General features: G+C 44.9%; 1 protein-coding gene across 10 annotated transcripts in view; it reads right to left on the reverse strand.

Annotated features, from left to right (window-relative positions):
• Nucleotides 1-19,722, reverse strand: part of R3HDM1 (R3H domain containing 1) — a 1,943,510-nt gene that overhangs the window by 1,029,407 nt on the left and 894,381 nt on the right. For 6 of the 10 annotated variants that reach the window (XM_069616544.1, XM_069616545.1, XM_069616542.1 and 3 more), the window contains one exon: nucleotides 15,994-16,239. The exons of the other annotated variants lie outside the window; for them this stretch is intronic. In XM_069616544.1, the coding sequence (XP_069472645.1) occupies nucleotides 15,994-16,239 (246 nt within the window). The remainder of the gene's footprint in view (nucleotides 1-15,993; nucleotides 16,240-19,722) is intronic. 10 annotated transcript variants of the gene reach the window in all.

Here is a 19,722-nt window from a genome sequence, read left to right on the forward strand (position 1 = left end):
CATGGGACTTGGTGGGACTCCTGAGCACAGCACAAACTCTAGCTTTCCCAGCACAAGACTACAACTCTGTTCTCAGGTATCAGGCATCGGGATCTTTGGTGGTTAAGTCGCTTTTCTACAAAATGTCTCTTGCCTCAGACCGGATGTGTTAAAAAAAAAAATAAACAAGAAGTTCCTTTTCTTCGGCTGGGGCCTCCCTCTGGAACAGGCTCCCTGCCACTCAAACTTGAGGAGAACCATCTCCGGTTCCGGAAGCACCTCAAGACCTTCCTCTTTTTTTCTGCATTCGCTCCCCCTCTCCCCTGCTGATCTGTTCTCTCTTGGCACAGTGCACCTGGCCACCCTCTATCCTACTGGCCCAGGTACCTGCTCACCCTCCCGCACTGCCTCCGGGCCACCCCTTGCACTGGGGTCTGTATCTGTACCCATACAGCCCCCCCTTTTTCTTCCTGCACTTATCAGACCTACCCTGTCTGCTGCCTTTATTATTTATTTGTTATTTATCGGTTTCTCCTCTGCTTCGCACTTTCCACTACTCCCCCCTTTCATGCACTTTTCCCCTCTCCTATGCACTTGCGCATTGTCAATGTCACTGGGCCTAGTAAGATCGCTGTTTTGTTCTCCCCTGTTCCCCTCCCTTGCCTTGTCGCACTCTGAAACACTTGTGTACGAGCGTGATAGAAATAAAATATCAATCAATCAATTTCCAATGTACGATGATGACTTGTCACCCATGAATCCACCTCTTCCGGGCTCAGATCCACAAAAGTTCCTTTCTTATTGCATTTACGGTGATGATTCTCCACCCCTGGATCCCCCTCTTCCGGGCTCAGACCCCTCTCGAATGTCAGCTTCCCTCGGTCAGGTTCACCACGGATACCTTAAAAAAAAAAAAAGATTTCATCTGCTTTATTCTCGTGTCATTGGGCGATGGCTTTTCACCCCTAGATTCCACTCTTCCGGGCTCAGACCCTTCTTGACTGTTTGCCTCCCTCTGTCGGGTTAACTACGGCTTGTATTTCAAACCAGGGTGATGGTTTTACAATCCAGGATCCCCCTTACTGTTTGCCTTCCTCCGTTGGGTTCACTGCAGCTTTTATTCCAAAACAATTTCACCTTTCGCATTCACAAGTCTTAATGGCTTTTTAAACAATCCACTGTGGACATACCTCTGTCGGGTTCACCACAATGTTCATTGGGGCATCATGCTTTGCCCCTTCCTGTTGGCATCCCTCCATCTGGTTCACTCTGACCAACCACACAGTTCCTTCTCCTTACTCACTATGCAGGATTCATCTCCTTTAGCTTTCTAATTATGTTCCGGTCAAAGACTTTCAACTGTACCAAGGATTTCGCTAGACCCCTGTATGACCACTTTGACTTTTTTCTTGTGGCTCTCCTAAGGCCTTCTGGTATCGGTAGTTCCATCAACAGGGAGATCAACCATAGTCTCTGGAGTAAGCACTCACATGGTGCCGGACCCCTGTGTAGCTGGTTTTCCCCCACGATGTTAACAGTTCTTTGAACTTTCCTTAATTTGCCATTTGCAACGTATGTTCAACACAGTTCAGTTTAACGGTTCTCCTCTCGACTCACCGGCTGTAATGAACTGCTTGGCTTTTCTGGTCTCTGCAGTCAAGGACGGTACCATGGTAGCAAGCGTCTTTTCCTGTCCTGATTATCAGTGTAGGAGGGCTCTGTGTACAGTTGACCTCTGCTGCAACACATGTTGGCTATTTTTCGCGGTCTTACAATTCCTTTCCCAGAGGTTTCACAGGTCTGAATTGTAAAGGGCAAGGTCACGTCTCTCCTTGTCGCCCCTTCGGGTCTCGACGCTTTTCTCCTCCTCTTGAACTGCTGTACTTAGATGGCTTGCTTGTCAGGGGGGGGGAGGGGGTCTGCCTTGCTCTTAGTGGGCTCTCATGCTCTGCCCTTTATCCCTGTGGGGAAGGGAAAAGGCTGTCAGGTGTGTGTGGTTAGCATTAATTGCCTGACCCTACCCTTGTGTTGAGACATGTCAGGTAAACTGCTCTATTAGTCAGTTGGTTTTCCCGGTGGGAGAAAATGTTTGTGTTGGGAAAGGGGGTGGGGGGGAGGGGGGGGCGGTTAGAGCTTCTGAGTATCCTACTGGGCAGGATGGGGAATAGGTTTAATGAGGAATGATATTCTTTGTCGTGGGGGGGGTAGGTGAATTCAGACAGGTGATTTTGGTAGGGTTTGTGAAATGAATAGGGGAGACAGTGGTGTTTTGTCAAAGTAGACTGTGAATTCCGAACATGATAATCAGATGGAAGAGGAGGAGAACGACTGGGAATATTCGGGTAGGACCTAGGAGAATAAGGATTCCGGGAGAGATAATTTCTAAGTGCAACAGGGTTTGGGTTCCTAGGGGATTTGTCACATACGGAGGTGTTGTTGGATTTGGGCAAGAGATTCATTGGGAGAAAGTGAGACAGAAGTGGAACAACCTACAAAGGTTTCAGGGATCTTGTCCTGCTCTCCTTCTCCCGTGTAATACTGTGTCTCACCTGGGGTATTTCCCCCAAGCACAACCTCAGGCTCCCCCACCCAAGTGATCCTCCCCCTCTCTCGTCCACCCCCAGGGCTGGGATCTGAGAGCACCAGCCCTTCCCTGGCCACCTGAATAAAGGATTCTTGAGATCTAATTGTTTCTTACAGAAGGTATATACAGGGTACTGCTGAAACCATATCAACCATCTGAAGGCTGGTTTCCAGCCCGGTATTGGAACAGTTGACCAGTGCCTCCGGCTGTATGCAGTACTGGCCAAATGTGTCCTTGCAACATCACAGGATTTATTCTGTCTTCGTAGACAGAGACTGCATTTGACAGTGTATCAAAATGTAAACTCTGGTCCGTTTTGAGAAATAAGGGTTACCAGATCCTTTGCGGTTTTGTATTATATTCCTTTACTTTAACAATGACGCCTCTGTAATGTGGGGATTGGGAGGGGAAACCACTGATACCTTTTTGGTAGAGAGGGGGGGTGCAGAAGGGGTGTGTGCTAGCCCACCTCCCATTTAGTCTGCACATAAATACAATACCAAAGAGATGTTGGCATGTGGCCTTGATAAGCCCAAACCTGGTACATGTACATTCCCATCACTCTTCTACGCAGACGATGCAGTATTGTTAGCCACCACTCCCATGGGTTTAAGACATAATTTGAAAGTTTTCATTGAAATACGTGAAGCTCGCTCAATGGAGCTTAATACTGAAAAAACCTAATGTTATCGGACCCCTGCCTACCCGGGATAAATCCTACTTGGTCGGCGTGTATTAATGAAGGAAGATGCTTGGCAAGCCTATTTGCGAGGAGCTTAGTTCGGACCTTGACGTCCGTATTAAGTAGGGAAATGGGACAGTAAGATTGGCAGTTCGTTGGGTTTTTCTCCTCTTTTGGGATAACCACAATGCGGGCTGATAACATGGACTGAGGAAGTGATCCGGAGTCCAGAGCCGCGTTTAACAGTTTCGACAGGAAGGGGGCCAGGGTGGAGCGGAAAGACTTGTAGAAGAAAATGGTAAAGCCATCATCTCCCGGGGTGGTACCCCCTTTCATGGATGGACCCAATAGGGTCCACTACTTCATGAGGCGTGATGAGCTGGGGCCCTCCTGCTGTTTCTAAATTCTTGTAACCTCCAGGCTGGGATCCCCTCAGCCTTCTCTCCCTTCTCCATATACCGCTGCTTAAGGAAGGATACATTTCTCTGTTTGCTCGACCTGGAGAGCGGCAAGTTTTGTGTTTAGCTGCTAGAGTTCTGCCCACTTCCCCGGGAACATCTGTGACCGAAGTCTGCCCCCCCAGTTGGATAGCTCTTACTTTGTCTCTAAGATTTCCCTCCTTACCCCTCTTCTGCTTCCTTGTTGCTCCCATTCCAATAAGGACACCCCTAATCGTGGCTTTAAGGGCTTTCCAGACTCCCGCCTCCCCACTTGGCGGTTGTCATTAATTGCAAAGTATTATGGCGGCGAGGAGAGACTGGGACAGTTCTTTGTCCTTCAACAGAAGGTCATTGCACGTCCACCTTGCGCTTCTGGGTTTACTAGGGGGGGGACTCCTATTTGGACCCAGTGTAGGTCGTGATCGGGTCAGCGCGACCTTAAATTCGGTTATTATCCCATGCAGCCGACTATCAAGTACAATGTAATCAATTCTGGAGAGCGAAGAGTGGGGACTACAGAAGAATGTGAATAGGGAGTTGCGCCCTTGTCGCGCCAACTGGGAGTCTGAAAGCCCCAGTTCATTGTTAATAGTCTGGAAAGAGGCGGCCATCCTCCTCTGGGTTTGTGAGTCTGTGTAATGGCGCTCTGATTTTCTGTCCTGCTGCGGGTGCAGGACCATATTGAAGTCCCCACCCACCAGGAGGGCTCTGTCTCTGAACGCTATGATTTTGGTCTTCACTTCCGCCCAATATTGGTCTGGGGCTTGGTTAGGGGCATAGACCGAGACCAATGCCACTTTGGTGCCTCTAATTTCCCCTTTAACCATTATGCAGCGGCCATATGGTGGGTCTTGGGTGTAAAATGCGCATTCAGCGATACTACTATGGCCACCACCTTTTTCTTAGCTTGACATGAAGCAAGAAAGACTGCCTGTATGGTTTTAGCCTTAAGTGACATTTCCCTGCCCCTAGCCCAATCAGTTTCCTGAAGGAAAAGAATGTGGAGTTTGAGCTTATTGAATTCCGTCACCACTAAAGATCTCTTTTGCGGGGAATTAAGTCCCCGACATTCACACGAACCCAGCGTCAGCAAGTGAATTGCATCAGCCATCAAGGGGGTACAGCTGTCACAAAAAAAGAAAAACCTCTAGGGGTGCAGCTGTGAACGACAAGCCCCCCCATCAGCTCAGCATTTTCAGGTCTGCCTCAAAACATGTAATTCTCAAAAGTGTTAAGTCCCCAGTCGTTTGACTCAACCAGACAGAACCCTTAAACATTTGAAAGAAACCCCCCCACTTATCCCCTCCCTGAGCACTTGGACTGCTGGCGACATAGGAGATGCCGTCCGACCAGGCCACCATCATCCGCCTCCACCAGGGCGGTAAAGAACAATAAACACCACATCTCTGAGCCTCCCCAACCCCAAAACTTAAAGCAATAAATTTTACAACCGCGTTCCTTCCTCACCTCCCCTCTCTGGATAGACCTTAATGCAAATTAACACCTTCACGAAGCAAGCTATCTTCTGTCAGAGGGTCAGGAGTCATCTCAGGAGTCCCGAGACAGTGAACAGGGACCAGACCCAACCACTCATCAGTAATGATAGAACAGAGTTAGTTTGTGGTAGGTCAGGGGGAGGTCTGTGCCAGCCTCCTGAATTCTTTTCTATTGCCTCAGACGCGACTTCTTTCGGAGAAACCGGTTGTCTTTTGGGGGTTCCGCCGGCTCACTTCCTCCTGCTTCCTGGTCCCCCACGGGGCTGGTTCTCCTAGTAGTTCACTGGTCATTCTTCGAATGTCATCCTCTGAGACCAATGAGTATTTATAACCATCACATTCAAAGGAGAGGGAGAATGGGTGACCCCATCTATGTCTCACGCCTTTGGGCTGAAGCCATTTCGTTAAAGGGCCACATAGTCAGCGGTGTGCCAATGTGAGGGCTGACAGGTCTTGGTAGATCGTGACGTTTGTGTCTGCCCAGTCGATGGGACCGTTTTTCCGTGCCAGCTCGAGAATCTTGTTCTATTCGTGGAATTTTACTAGAATGGACCTAGGGCCCCTTGAGGAGGCTCCCGCTCTGTGAGCCCTGTCAATGTTTGGCTCGTTGTTATTGCCCTCGTCAAACAACTTATCACCGCGTTCACAGTTCTTATGATGTCCGCCTGGGTTTCTCCTTCACGCTCCGAAACTCCCAGGAATCTCAGGTTGCTGCGGCATTCCCTGTTCTCTATGTCGTCGAGCTTAAGAGTACATTTCTCCTCCCACCTTTCCAACTCTGATAGGCACATATCGATCTGTGTTTCAAGGAGGTCCACCGAGGTCTAGTTGGCTTCCAGGGCTTGAACTCGGTCGTCCACTGAATCCACTTTTTTGTCCAAGGTATCAAGTTGTTTGCTGATGTCTGCCCTAAAACCACGGATCTCCTCCAGGAGGACTCCCATAGCCCTATGCGCATCCATGATTTCTGGTTGCTCGGTGGCGGGCACGGTGACCCGGTCCGGTGTCAAGGAAGGGGTCTGTCGGAACTTCTGAAGGGAGTTTGCCCAATCCATCAGGGTCCTCCTTATGAGTTTGCTTGTTTAACTAAATGGAGGCAATTCGGCTGCGGGGGATACGCAGCAGGTTCCTACCAAGGACCAAGAGAGAGAACAGAGGTCGGCTCGGGGTGGGTCCTCCCGAGGCCAAACTCCCGTGATAGACACACTGGACGCCAGACTTAACTGGTTGCTGTCCGACACGTTTGCCTCCCCAAAAAGTGGATATGCCAGCCGTCTCCCCCTTCACACAGGACAGTCAGGGTTGCTTTGTACTCTGGGGACCCACAAGCAGAGAGAGGGGCAGGGGGCAAGGAGCCTCACCTGTTGTCTACATCAACTGAATCCAGAACCCCTGTGTCGATGCGCAGCTAGTAGGGGACTCTGCTCTCTGTAAACCGCTATTCAGGGCTTGGCTCAGGAACTCATCAATCTCCCTTGCTCCATGCAGCCGCCAGTGTAGATGTAGCTTGAGGCGGGATGTGGCAGGGGCCCGCGGGGGAATTACTCAGTGCGTGAGACCCTAGGCCTGATGCATGAATCCTCTAATAATAACACCGAGGCCTATCTCCTTTCATTGGACTCCGAAAAGGCCTTCGACCGGGTCGAATGGCCGTACATGAGCAAGGTCTTTAGAAACCACCACAACTGTCTGTCCTGTGGACCCTATGGAAGCATGACAAAGCAAACCCTCTCCTCCTGCCCCCCCACCCTGTCCCTATGGGGTCCCCCCCCTTGACCTGGGTAAATGAGGGCTGCGACACACGCAAAAATGGTTGGATATGGGCTTGGAACGAGCTGCTCAGCTCTTCCACCAGGCCGCCTTCATCCAAAACGACAAATTAGCAGCAGCTATGGGGGGCAACCCGATGTCAATATTTGATTATCTACGTGTCAAAGGGATCCTGACCAATACCCAGTCGGTTGAAGCCCTAGCCCGTTCCCTCACGCCACTGGAAAAAGTCATTGTAGAATCTTCCTCGAGGAGGGGCTCTTTGTCCAGGATATACAAGGCCCTGATTACAGCAGACCGTTGAGGGTAGACAGGGTTTTAAGCGCTATTGGGAGGAAAAGTTGAGTAGGGTTCTGGAAGAGGCTACTTGCGCTAAACTCTTTGGGGCCCTTTTCTCGGGTTCCCTCTATACTTCGGCCATGGAACACAACTTCAAGATCCTCCATACGTGGCACCTCCCAGCGGAGAGACTGCCTAGAATGTTTCCGGGCTTGTCCCCTCTCTGCACTAGGGATTGTGGCCAACAAGGATCCTAATATCACCTTTGGTGAGAATGCCCAGCTGCCCAGATCTACTGGTCTGAGCTGGATTAAAGAGATTGTTGGCATCTCCCTTCCCTTGCGCCCCGTTGAACTTCTCTTTGGTAACCCGTCCCCAGAAGAGTATTCCCACGGCTTACCCAAAGTGATCCAAGCCATCTTGTGGGCAGAAAGGTTAGCCTTGGCACAAAAATGCAAAAACAAATTGGTGCCTTCCAAATTGTGGGCGATTTTCACTTATGAGAAGTTAGCAGTATCGACCCAAGATACCATGGAATCATTTCTGCTTGACTGGACACTGATGCTTCTCCACGAGGATTTTGGTGCAATGAGACTGATTCTGCTCACCTGAGATTGCCCCAACTTGCTATTATTGTTTAAATGATTCTCTGCCATCTACGTTCATTGTATTTGTTGAACCCACTAGGTCAGCCCACTTACACCGGTTGGTTCCAAATCAGTGATTTCTGGAGCTCCCAGTGCCCATACGGGCTTGGTTGTTTATATGCAGGTGGGCGGGAGACGGAGGGGGAGATTGGGTTAATTGTGATGATGCATATGTCTTTGGCAGAAATGTTCAATCAAAATGAAGTTGAAAAAAAATACTGAAAAAACCAAGGTGATGGGTGTTTGGTCGCAAAAACAGTAAGAAAATTAACCTGAGGATCCTAATAGAAGAGTATCTTGGAGCAGGTATGTCATTATGACTACTTGGTGGATCAGGTTCACAGAAGATGTAACATGGACAGCTCAATGTGCCAAGGCAGCAACCTCTCTAGAGAAGCACAGTAGTGGAATTCGGCATTTTATTGTACGCACGGAAAAGGTGCAATTTCCCCTGCTCTTAATACCTGTAGTGCCCAGGATTGGGCAGTGACCCTATATGGGGCAGAGCTATGGGGTTTCTGGGTCAGTGTACAAATCAATGTGGTGGATAACCACTTCTTAAGATCATTACTTATGCAACCGAAGGGCTCTCCAATTGCTAGCCCTATTGGAATGCAATATGAAGCCTCTATCTGACATTGCAGCAAGTAAGGCACTAAAATACTGGGTAAGATTGTGGAGCACCCCGGAGCTTGCTAAATACAGGGAAGCAATACTGAGCCTGCAGTGTGTCCCTGGGTTAGGGTCATGTCCATGGCTCGGGAGCATTCGTAAAGGCTTTGAGGCCCTTAATTTCAGTATAATGATGACCTAATGGGGAAAATGTACAGGGCATGTGCTTCACTAAAGACGGGCGAACCATATTTAAAGGTGAAAGATAATGCAGGCTTTTAGCCATATCTAGATTGGATAACGCCTGGGTACGCCTAAGCCCTGTTTTTTCCAACTACGTACTGACACTAAAAATAGCCTTCGTTACAGCAAGGTGGACCTGCTCCTCAGACACACAATGTAAAATCTGTGGTGATTCTGAGGAAACAACAAAGCCTTTTTTACTTCTGTGCCCTGGGTACCCGGACCTAAGGATATACTATCTTTCCCCTCTTTTTAGGCTAAAAGGTGCAATGCAAACTGAAACATTCTGTAAAAACACTACTTATATGAACGCTTTTTATTTTATTGCAAAATGTATTCATAGAGTATGACTAAGAAGAGCGAAATCTGTGCTGTAGGAATGAAAACTATAGATGTAACTAGGAATCTGATTTTTAAATACTGCCAGTCATGAACGGTTCTTAATTGTAATAATGTGCTTTGTTTTGTATGGATCCATATGAATTAAGTCCTCTAATAGTTTTAATTGTAATACTGCTTTTATGTTTAACCATGCCGAATAAAGCTTGTCTGAACACAAAATAAAACGTGTTTCCTGTTGTAGCATACAAAGTTATCTGTTGCCTCCTTGCTCCAGGGTATTGACGTTCTCAATGCTAAGAAATCTCAACCCCTCCCCATTAACCTTCGTGTAATGAGCTTTCCAATATGTGGGGCAGATAAAGGGTAGTGTTCCTCCTTTATCTTGTTCAAACAAATAGATTCTTGCACACAATTGTTTTCTTGTGCTGCCATCATATTAACATTCTCAATAGGTATACACTACAACTGTGCTCTTACAATTACTGAACCGTTTGATGATTTTATAACCAAAACTGTCTGATTTGTTATGAGACGCATACCGGCACACAGATCAAGTTCTGCAATCGCAAAAAGGCAGCTTCTTGTTATTTTATACCAAATCGTGCTAGATTGTGTCACAGTGCATAAACTGATTATGATAAAAGGGCAAAAAGCATATTCACTCTTTCATAAATTACTAGCAGATATGCCCAGCGTTGCCCGGGCTTTCATTTCCTCATAGGAACTATTTGTTAAAAATCCCTTAAGGTAGCCTTGTGCTTTTTTGGAAAGGCTCCATAAGAAAGGTGAAAAGAAAAATGCACATTTTTCAATTATTTGATATTTAATAGGTGATTTCTGTTTTTGATCTGCCAGACTAAACTGAATTTTGAAAATAAAAATCTCAAAATGTTCAAAATAAATCTAGGCGGCCATATCCAGCCCCTTGACTAATCATAAATATGTCATCAAGATAGAAAAACTGCTTGATAATTTAACAAATGTTATCAGTAAACGTTTGTTTGTAACCCCTATCCAATGAAGATATTTGCACCCATGACAACTCCTAGCATCCTCTTTTTCAAGAAATTGCCATTAAACAGGACAACATTTTAATCAGTGTAATGTCACACGTTTATATGGATACCTAAAATTAGCTACAGTATGAACATGTTCTTTGACTTTTGTAACCAATCTGTGGTCAACGAAAGTGTAAAGGGAAGATGCATGCAATGTGACCAAGCCAAACAGTAATGTTCTTGCTAATATATTTGTTGTAGCTGGTTTAGAACATCCATTGTGTCTTTAAAACGTGAATACTCTGCACTCTGGTAACTACCCTGTGATTGAACCTATGCAGGTGAACATAGAACTCACAGCTAGAAGAGCATTAAATGGCTTATGCACTTTAGGTAGGAAAGAGCTTGTGCGCATCACAGGCCTTTTACTGCGAGATAAATTCCTTTTTAGTCCGTACTAAGATTTTAAGAAATAGGATCTGTCTGAAGCAGTAGGATTATATGGCAATCCCATGTAGTAACCACATATATTAACATTTTCATATGCTATCTGAATATGGCGATGCCAGTTTAATAAGACCACATGTACCCGCTTGTCAGCCTGTGTGAAAGTTGAAATGTTTTGTTTTAAAGATGTTAATGCTTTTTTTCTGAGGTTCTGCTGGTGTAAGTGTTTTCTGATTTTGCCTCTAGCTTCGTTTTTATTGTCACAAGTTCAGAGAGAAAACTATGACAATTTCCAAAAGGAATTGTACAACAAAAGTGTATTTTTTTAATGGAGTGGACAATGCAATGCCCTCTTGATATGTTCTTCCAAAAATCAAGAATGTTTATTTCTTTTCCCTCTTCTAGTGAGGGCAATACTTGCCAATTGTTTAAACCTGATCATATTGCTGTGTGGAGAGCGGTTGTCTAACCAGCACACTTGGCTGCAATCATTTATTTCACCACAAAGAAAGATTTTCTACAAAATGTAAAGAAATCAATATAAGTATCTTCAAAGTTTAAAATGCTGTTAGGTGCAGCAGACACCTTTGTTTTCTGCATCAGTTAATACATGAGCAGAGAGAATTAATTTAACTTATTTATCCTGGGGTATCTGGTTTATTTCATGTGTGACCTTGCTGTCACTCCTGCATCCCTCTTTTTTCCATTTGTTTCCCTTTTCCTATTGTCTTGCATCCACTTCCTTTGCATTGATCTTTACATGTTCTTCAAATGTGGTTACTTACTACCTTCTCTGTTTTGCCTGTTTTGGATCCTTCTTCCTCGCATTCTGAACTCTTGATCCGAAACTACTGGAGATGTACCTGTGTATTGTCCCTCGAAATATATTTACAAGACAATGCTTCATATTTGAATATTTTACACATTATATGTACTCTATGCAGAGCAGACTAATGTGTGCGTTTTTATGATTTAACTGAAAAACCTCTGAACACATTGTGGATCAAATTTAATTATTAAAATACGTGATTAGTTCCATATCCAATGTAATATGATTTGTATCAACATCCAATAGAGGCAATGTTCCAGATAACATGTGGGAGTATTTTACTCCCTATTTTTTTTAAAGTTGGTAGTAAAATGGGTTTTAGGAGGTAAACACGGAAGTCCAATTCCCAATGGGAGTATTTTATAAGCGGGTAAAAAAAATTGGTTTTATCTGCAAAACTAAAATGTTTTTGTAATAATTATTTCTTTCCAACAAGTTATTCATGAACATTAAAAGACAAATGTTAGATTCCAAGTTGTCCGCCCGTAGGGACAGACTTGTTGAATGCAGCTCTTCTCTCCCCCCATGAAAAAAGCTAATCTTTAAGCAGAGATCATCACCCTCCGGCCGAGACAAGAGTCAGTGAATACACAGACCACCAAGCCAAGACATCAACAAGGCCCTGAGACTTAGGGAGCAGGAGATGGAGCACAGGATAAGGAGACGGCCGTAAAAGTGGTGCTGCAGTCAAACAGGACGTGTCCCTGTTGAACGGACACCAAGAGGAGTTCATCCATATTGAGGAGCAAAACGCTGCAACAAGGTGTGACCAGAGGGGTTGACAGTGGAGGCAGCGCGCAATGAGGCTTGACCAATGGTGGGGGCTGACAGCTACCCCACCTCCTACCCTCCGAGTGTAGTGTTCGAAAAAAAGGAGGAGAGCAACTGCAAGGGACATTTGCGAATCAATGCTTGAGAGCCAGTATAGTCCTTCCTGCCCTTGCAGAGGACACACTGAGGAAAGAACATCCTCCCCCCGTAAGACAAAGTAACTTTTTTGGACCTCTGTGTGGGGCATTAAAGCAACATCTGTTTTCTTTCAAGTTGTTTTCTCTTGCAGCTATTCTAGAACTGTGTTCCTATCGGCGTAAACCGGCACGGGGCAACAGTACCTCCTCAGGGACCCACTCCATTGAAGCAGCTTCATTTACCCCAAGAAGAGCGCTCCACAGGTGAAGATGCTGGAAGCAGGGCCCCAATCACGCACTGAAAGAACCCCTCAGGGATCTTTGAGGTACACACACTGTGGGCGATGAGATGTGATGGGATCTGCACCTAATGTGGAATTCTGACGATCTGGATAAAATAATATGAGGAACAATTAGCATCAAGGCTGGAGGGAGTCCAAGGAGGGGCCAGCTAAAGGAGACTTCCCTACACTGTTCCTGCCAGCAGCGTAGGAAGATCTACTTATAGCAAAGACCTCCCCAGACGTCAAAGATGAGGTGAAGGAGATTAGCCTATGGACAAGGAACTAGGTATTGGGGCTTTTCTCAATATCTAGACTTGGCAACTCAACAATACGATGGTGACAATTTACATTGGGCTGCACCACGTAGAATAAAAATAAATCCTGTGGGATACAGACTTTCTGGTAAGAGCCTGTGAACCGATTACAAATAGGTAGCATACTGAATAAGACATACCCATAGGCATCACAGTGCTGGTAATGTGTCTAAGGAGATAAAGACGTGTAGTGAGTCAATATGCTGTGGGGTACAGCACAACCCCTTTGAAGGAAAACTCGTAGCACGGACGGAGCAAGCTGACTACACAGGACTGGGAGGACTGTTGGCTGACAGCTTCAGAGGCAACACATGTCGCAAACCAAAATGTAAGGAAAGAATAAAAGGCACCCCAGCACACTCCACGTCGAAGGCCAGAGGGCAGAAGGTACCATTACCAGGTGTTAGCAGACAGAGGAGCAGGGAACCTCTAGTGAAATCCATTCAAAATACTCAGAACCACAGAATAAAAAGAGTCTCCAGAACACAGAGACACAATGGCGATCACTATGGAGGAGCTGATGCAATGCTTGGCAGATCAACAACAGCGTCTTAAGGAAACAATGATGGAATCTTTTCAGGAACAAATCGCTTCTGTAAAAACTAAAATTAAGAGTGCTGTGCAAGATATAAAAGGAGAAATAGCAAAAATGGGTGCATGAGTGGATATAAATGAGTGGGCATTGCACGAATTGGCAGGTGACACCAAGAAAAATGACGAGGCTCTGGAACGACCAGCAAGGACGTCTTATAATTTGGAGCTTCAAGCCGAAGATTTGGAGAACAGATCATGGCGAATGAACATTCGCATTAAGAATGTCCCGGCAGAGTTTGCGGATAAAGACCTCAAGCAATCAATACAAACCTTCTGCGCTGAACTACTCCAAGAGATTACGTCGGATAAGATTCTCAATGACAGAAGTCAGAGTGATTCCTGTAAGAAAAGAACTTGGGGCCAGAACAAGGGCAGTGTTGGTAGCATTTACATCCTAAGCACAGAAAGAAGAAATCCTGAGGGGGGCTCGGGCTGGTATGTCACGGTCTCTTAATGGCTCAGAGATAAATCTTTCAGGACTTGCCGTTCTCAATGCTACTAAAAAGGAGACTAATGGGACCAGTTACAAAGATTTGCACGCAAGAAAAGGTAAGCTACAGGTGAACTTTTCCTTTTGGCCTGCTATTCTCTTGGAAGGGTCAGCAAATCAGAGTAACTACATGCAAAGAGGGGGTGGCAGTACTATCACCAGAGTTTGTGGAACCGCAAAGCACACCAGAGAATGGAAACCAATCTACCAAGACGAGAAGACAATGGGAATGGTCTACGATGGATAGAGCTATTCGAAATCCATGGGCCTCGAGAGGCTGGAAGAAGCCAATGGACACGCTGCAGCCAGAGTGGTGATAGACTGGGGAAGCACAGAATACCGATAAGAGCTGGCTGATACAACTTACTTGTGAGGGGGGAGTGCTAGGAGATAACCTGGGGGCTACCTATAATCTGGGGAGGACCATCAAAAGTTCAGGACAGAGTGGGGAGCCCTATTGGATTACTTATAAAATGATTATCTGATTCAACTATGATCGCAGAACATTTGGATTTTGGACATTGCGACCACCTGCCTAAGGGACAAGATCCCTAGAACTCAACAGCACCATCGTGCAACATATGGCACTTCAGCTCAGGGGGTAGGTTGGTTGGCACAGGGTGGGGGGGGTTACTCAATGTTGTTTTCTCTTGTTTTTCTCCTTTTTTTGTAAAACCTTGCAAAGCCATAATTAAAAATATTTGACCAAAAGAAAAAGAAAAAAAAAAGAAATGACAAATGTACTTCTTCCGATAAGGCAGTAACAGTAGTAGTTTCTTTCTGTGGTACTACATGCACTAATGGTCCAAACATATCTATTTTTGTTGGGAGTATTTTTACTCCCCATTTAAATTTCTGGGCAGTATTTGACAATTTTTAGGGCGTAAAAGTGGCCGATACACCCCTTATCTGAGGGGCTGGACAGAGGAAAGCAGATTATTTAGCCTGTAGGCCTGGTGAATTAAAGTTGGGAGTGCTGCCGTCTCCTAATAACAGGAGCGGTAGGGTTGTTATGTCCCCGTGGCGAAGGTACGGATCCTATTGTCCCTTGTCTGAGTGCCAAGGTAAGGTGGGTCTGCAGAGCTGCAGTACCGTACATCGAGAAGGGAGGCAGTGAAGAGGGAACTGCGAGAGGGTGGGCTATGCATAAGGCCGGTTACCAGGTGGTGGAAGGGTGTGAGCCCATCACTACTAGATGTTACAGGGTGATGATGGGGGGTTGGGAAGTTAGACATTGCTACGCACATCTGAGTTCCTGAAGTCCCTGATGCAGAGACCACCTGTGGCATGTAGCCTTTATGAAAACATGTGTTGATTGTTCGAAACTTCATTGTGCACCTCAAGAACCGATCCACTACTATACACCTCTGAACAATGGATTACATAATTGCATAAGGGATAGGCAGGGTAAGAAGTAAGTGTTTTGATTTTATTGGTTTTGATGTGGCAGTGACTTTTTAACATTAACACATGTGATTCTAAATTCAGTACATTTTCCAGCTATAGAAACCCAGCTACGAGTTAACAATGTATACAGAAAAAAAAGAATAAAGAGGGCTATACAAGTTCATATTCAATAGCAGACTAGATACTAACTCAAATAGACACAAATGAAACAATCCATACAAATGTACATCAACTGAGATCATCCAAGGCTTTGGTTTTGGATTAAAGAGTGAAATCACTTTAACCCCAATAGAACTATGTAGGTTTACTGACAGCATGAAATGAAGATCTACTCAAAATAGCACAATTATTCAGGTTGTAAAAAAAGATTATGCAATCATTCTGCAATATTCTAAGTTGTCCCCAGTTAAAAGAATGTGTTAACAGTTCAAATGGAAAATACTTATTGTAATATACATTATGATCATTGCTTATTATCCACTTTGCTTTAGAATAATAAACTAGCAGTCAATCATCTAACAGCATTTCTCACAAAAGAACAAAATACAAAAACATTTAAAGAAACCATCATTTTTGGAAAAGACGACATCTACACCAAATTATCAAATTCCACATTGTCATCAAATACATCCACTACTGGATACCAACCTGTTTGTGGGTTGATCAGAATACTGCCAGGTGGTATACCTGCAGCTTCCAATGGAAGCAAAAAGAAGCTAGTGCTAGAAGGTGCCACTTGACCACAGTCAAAGGAAAGAGAGTTACTAGTGCTGACAGTTGGATAGACAGCAGGTGTGCCATGAGAAGGCTGGCTTATAGCGGACACTGGAAGAGGCTGCTGCGTGTGAGAGAGAGAACCCGTGGACGACCCTACACTACTAGAAGATTCTGAACCTAGGAAAGGAGCAATGAAAAAGGGTTTTACCTAAAGATACAAACATCATAATTATCACAACATAATACAAATAACTGCAAATTATTTTAAGCATAACATGCAGCTGTTACACAGATTTTCTTTTTCATATGGAAAATAGTGGAGAAACAAATGAGAAACCATATATTGTTGCATGGCAGTAGCACAAACAGCCCAAGCAAGCAACGACAAGCAATTTTCCAGTAACAGAACTATGATGCTTTGCAACACTTACAGGAGAATGCACATGTACATGCTACGCTGTACATTTACATCAGCAGCAACAGTGCTTCCTTTACCAAATACAATCACTTCACCTAAGCAGGTATGGGTGTCTTGCACATATGAAATGCTCAAGCACAAAGAAAATTGTCATTCCATATCTGTGAACCCAACGATTTGAGAAAAAAAAGGAGGACTCAAAATAATCTGGGCAATGCAGCCATGACCAGGCTAGCACCATTCAGAATTAATCACAAAAAAGGTTTATATGCAAGTTTTAAGTAAATATTACACGATTCAGATGAAGGAACGAATTTGCTGGAAACACAGGGACTGAAAAATAGGAAGTACATATATCTATATTTGTAGGCCCACATTTTTAGAGACAGTGATAAACCATGTAAAGCAGTGAAGCAAGATGATAATACTTTTAATGAATAAAACACACGAGGACTGTGGTGTGACTTCAATTAAACAGTAACACTTTGTGAGAATCCCCGATTTTTAAACAGTTTTTAAACCTATTTCAGTACTGGAGAACAATAGGTTTTGAGCCCATTTTCCATAATTTTTCTAGAGGACAGGATTAAATGCCAGAGCAGAGGAACACTGGGCACTTTTGCTGTGAAAAAGTAAACCAGGGTGTCAGGGAAGGGTCTGTGAGTTTACAAGATAAAACTAGACCCACTTGTTTCACTCATCCAAGAAGGTTCACTTATCAGAGAAAAATCAAAACGGGGCATTTTGGGATTCTAACTTTTCTCTAAATCTCCACCCGTTTACAACCTTAAAATAAAGTAGAAAATATTTCTTTTGTCATTGTTAAACTGACAGACCCTAATCGCTAGAAAAATGGAAACAATCCACAAGTCTTATTGTCAGGGCTTTTGTTTTTTTTTCACTTCTGGATTCTATACATCTATATGGGCTGGCCACCAACACTGCTCCAAGCAAATAAATAATGAGTACATGCATAAAACGGCGGGCAATGCACTATAATCAGATTAAAAACTTTATACAGAACAAAGAAAAATAAATTGCTGTCGGACTGCATGATTGCCATTTCACACTATAAGTCCATACTGTTTGAGATTTCTTTTTTGGTTCCATGTCATTGCGCTGAACCCCTTTTTTCCGACGGGTGCTTTGCCGTGGGAGTTTTGCCTTAAAACGTAATTGAAATTTTGTTTACATAATTTTTTTTGGGTGGTCGGTGGGGGGGTTTCTCCCCCAAATCCCCTTAATTTAATGTTTTTTTTTTTATTTGCCTCACCCCCCAACTCTTAATTTACCCTTTCCCAACCCCCCCACCCCCAATAAAATTCAGATTGGAATTTTTTTGCAAAACACCCGTTGGAAAAACGCGTGAAGGCAAAGGACGCGATTCCCCTTTTTTTGACAGTGAAAGTATTTTTGTAAATGATACAAATATTGAAATCAAATTGCAAATGCAGTGCATAGAACAGCAGGTTACCCATTAAGTTTCTCAAACCACAAGATCCTAGAGACTATCAGCTCACTGGAAAACACAAATTCCCAGAGCATTTCCCAAGGAGCTTGCAGTCCGATGGAATCGGGATAAATGTAAGATTTATTGGGAGAATCCACCAAGACATTTACATTTTTCATATACATAAACTTTACTACAGACCCATGTACAATAATACAAATGCAACAACTTTGCAAAGGCCTTTTATACACCGCTAGTTTGTCATTATGTTGTGTAATACAAATGTTTATGCCATTTTAGGTTTTAAGTAATGTGCATGTGTAAAGAGGAAGCCATCAAAAAAAAAGATTACCTGTCTTTGTATACTACTTAATCTGCTGGTCTGAATGTCTGGTTTTATTTCACATGAAACACGTCTACTGCATTACAAAGGTAATTTTACAGGAAAAGGACTACTCTGTAGGGGTTCACACTTATTCCTACACATTTGAGTAACCTTACCAACAAACGTAGGGCCTTCGAGGTAGATGTAACGAGGTAATAAAATGCAGTCATGGTATTACAGCAGATTTTGACAAATATACAAGTCACTGAATTTCCTGGTCAGTAATAGTGTGAAATGCATTCAAGTTTGCGATAACACCGTATTCCACATTTTTAAAGCATTTCATCCAACTCTAAGCAAAGGCTTTAGTGGCTGGAAACAAATAGACTTTCAGTATACACAGTGGTTGTGAGAAGAGGAATGCAGTATGTTCGGACAGTTTTTCTGAAGTTCAACTGAGACATTGCAAGACTCCACTCTTAGTATAGGCTGTTCCACCTGAGTATATGGTAGCCTAGACAGAGCAGCCAGGCTCATTTTAGGAGGGAGAGAGGGCTGTAGGAAAGTACAAAGAACATGTAGTATAACTAGGATTCAATACAAACACTTACAATCAGAAGTATTATAAAATAAAGATGTATAATAAATACAAGTAGCCAGACCGCTAGGGCGTGGAGAAAGATGGTGGCCTAAGACCGGAGCTCAGCACTCCACCAACCAAACCGACACTGCCCTGATCCCACCCAGGGAATGGTGCTGAATGAGGGTGCAAAGCAGGCAGACTCCCGCTGTGTCAGGCGTCACCGGGCCCGCCAAACACTGAGGCGGAGCAAGGAGGGTAGGAGGCCGTGCTATACTGGAAGGAGCAGGAGCCTTGCAGCTCCTTAGTGACCGATTGCCACACAGCCCTGAAGGCAGTGATAGCACTATTAATCAGACTTGTAGTGGGGGCTGCAGGCTGTGAGGGTGACTTGGAGAGCCTGAGCCATGGCACAGCGGAGTGGACAGGAGACCGGGGAGACCGGCAGGCTAAGGGACAGCAGGCAGGCCCTAGTTTAATAGCTGGCACCCAATTCACCAATGTAGCCTCCCATTGCTGTGGAGTGGGCCCAACAGTTGAACCCCAGAAGGGGGAGGGACATTTTAATAGTGGTGGAGGACACTGGCAACCAGGGGGTGATCAGGACCACCGGACGGAGACACCTGAGCAGTGGTGGAGTACCGAAGGACAGGCACTTTAAGTGGGAAGACAAGTGGTGGTGAGTGCCGGAGGGGACCGGACCAACGGCACGTGGCAAAGATTCCGGATTGATCTACCATGAGGGGCCCAACCTTAGCAGGAGAGATTATAAAGAGGGAGAGCTGCGCCTGGGGAATAGTTTGAGAGGTACACCGCTAAAGGGACTGTGCTCCTGTGAGCTGAGGTGGCGAGAGCAAAGCAGGGCCACTTGGAGGGGTCCTAGTATT

Source organism: Ambystoma mexicanum, chromosome 9 (assembly GCF_040938575.1).
Source record: "Ambystoma mexicanum isolate Mex_15411 chromosome 9, UKY_AmexF1_1, whole genome shotgun sequence".
Classification (NCBI taxonomy): domain Eukaryota; kingdom Metazoa; phylum Chordata; class Amphibia; order Caudata; family Ambystomatidae; genus Ambystoma; species Ambystoma mexicanum.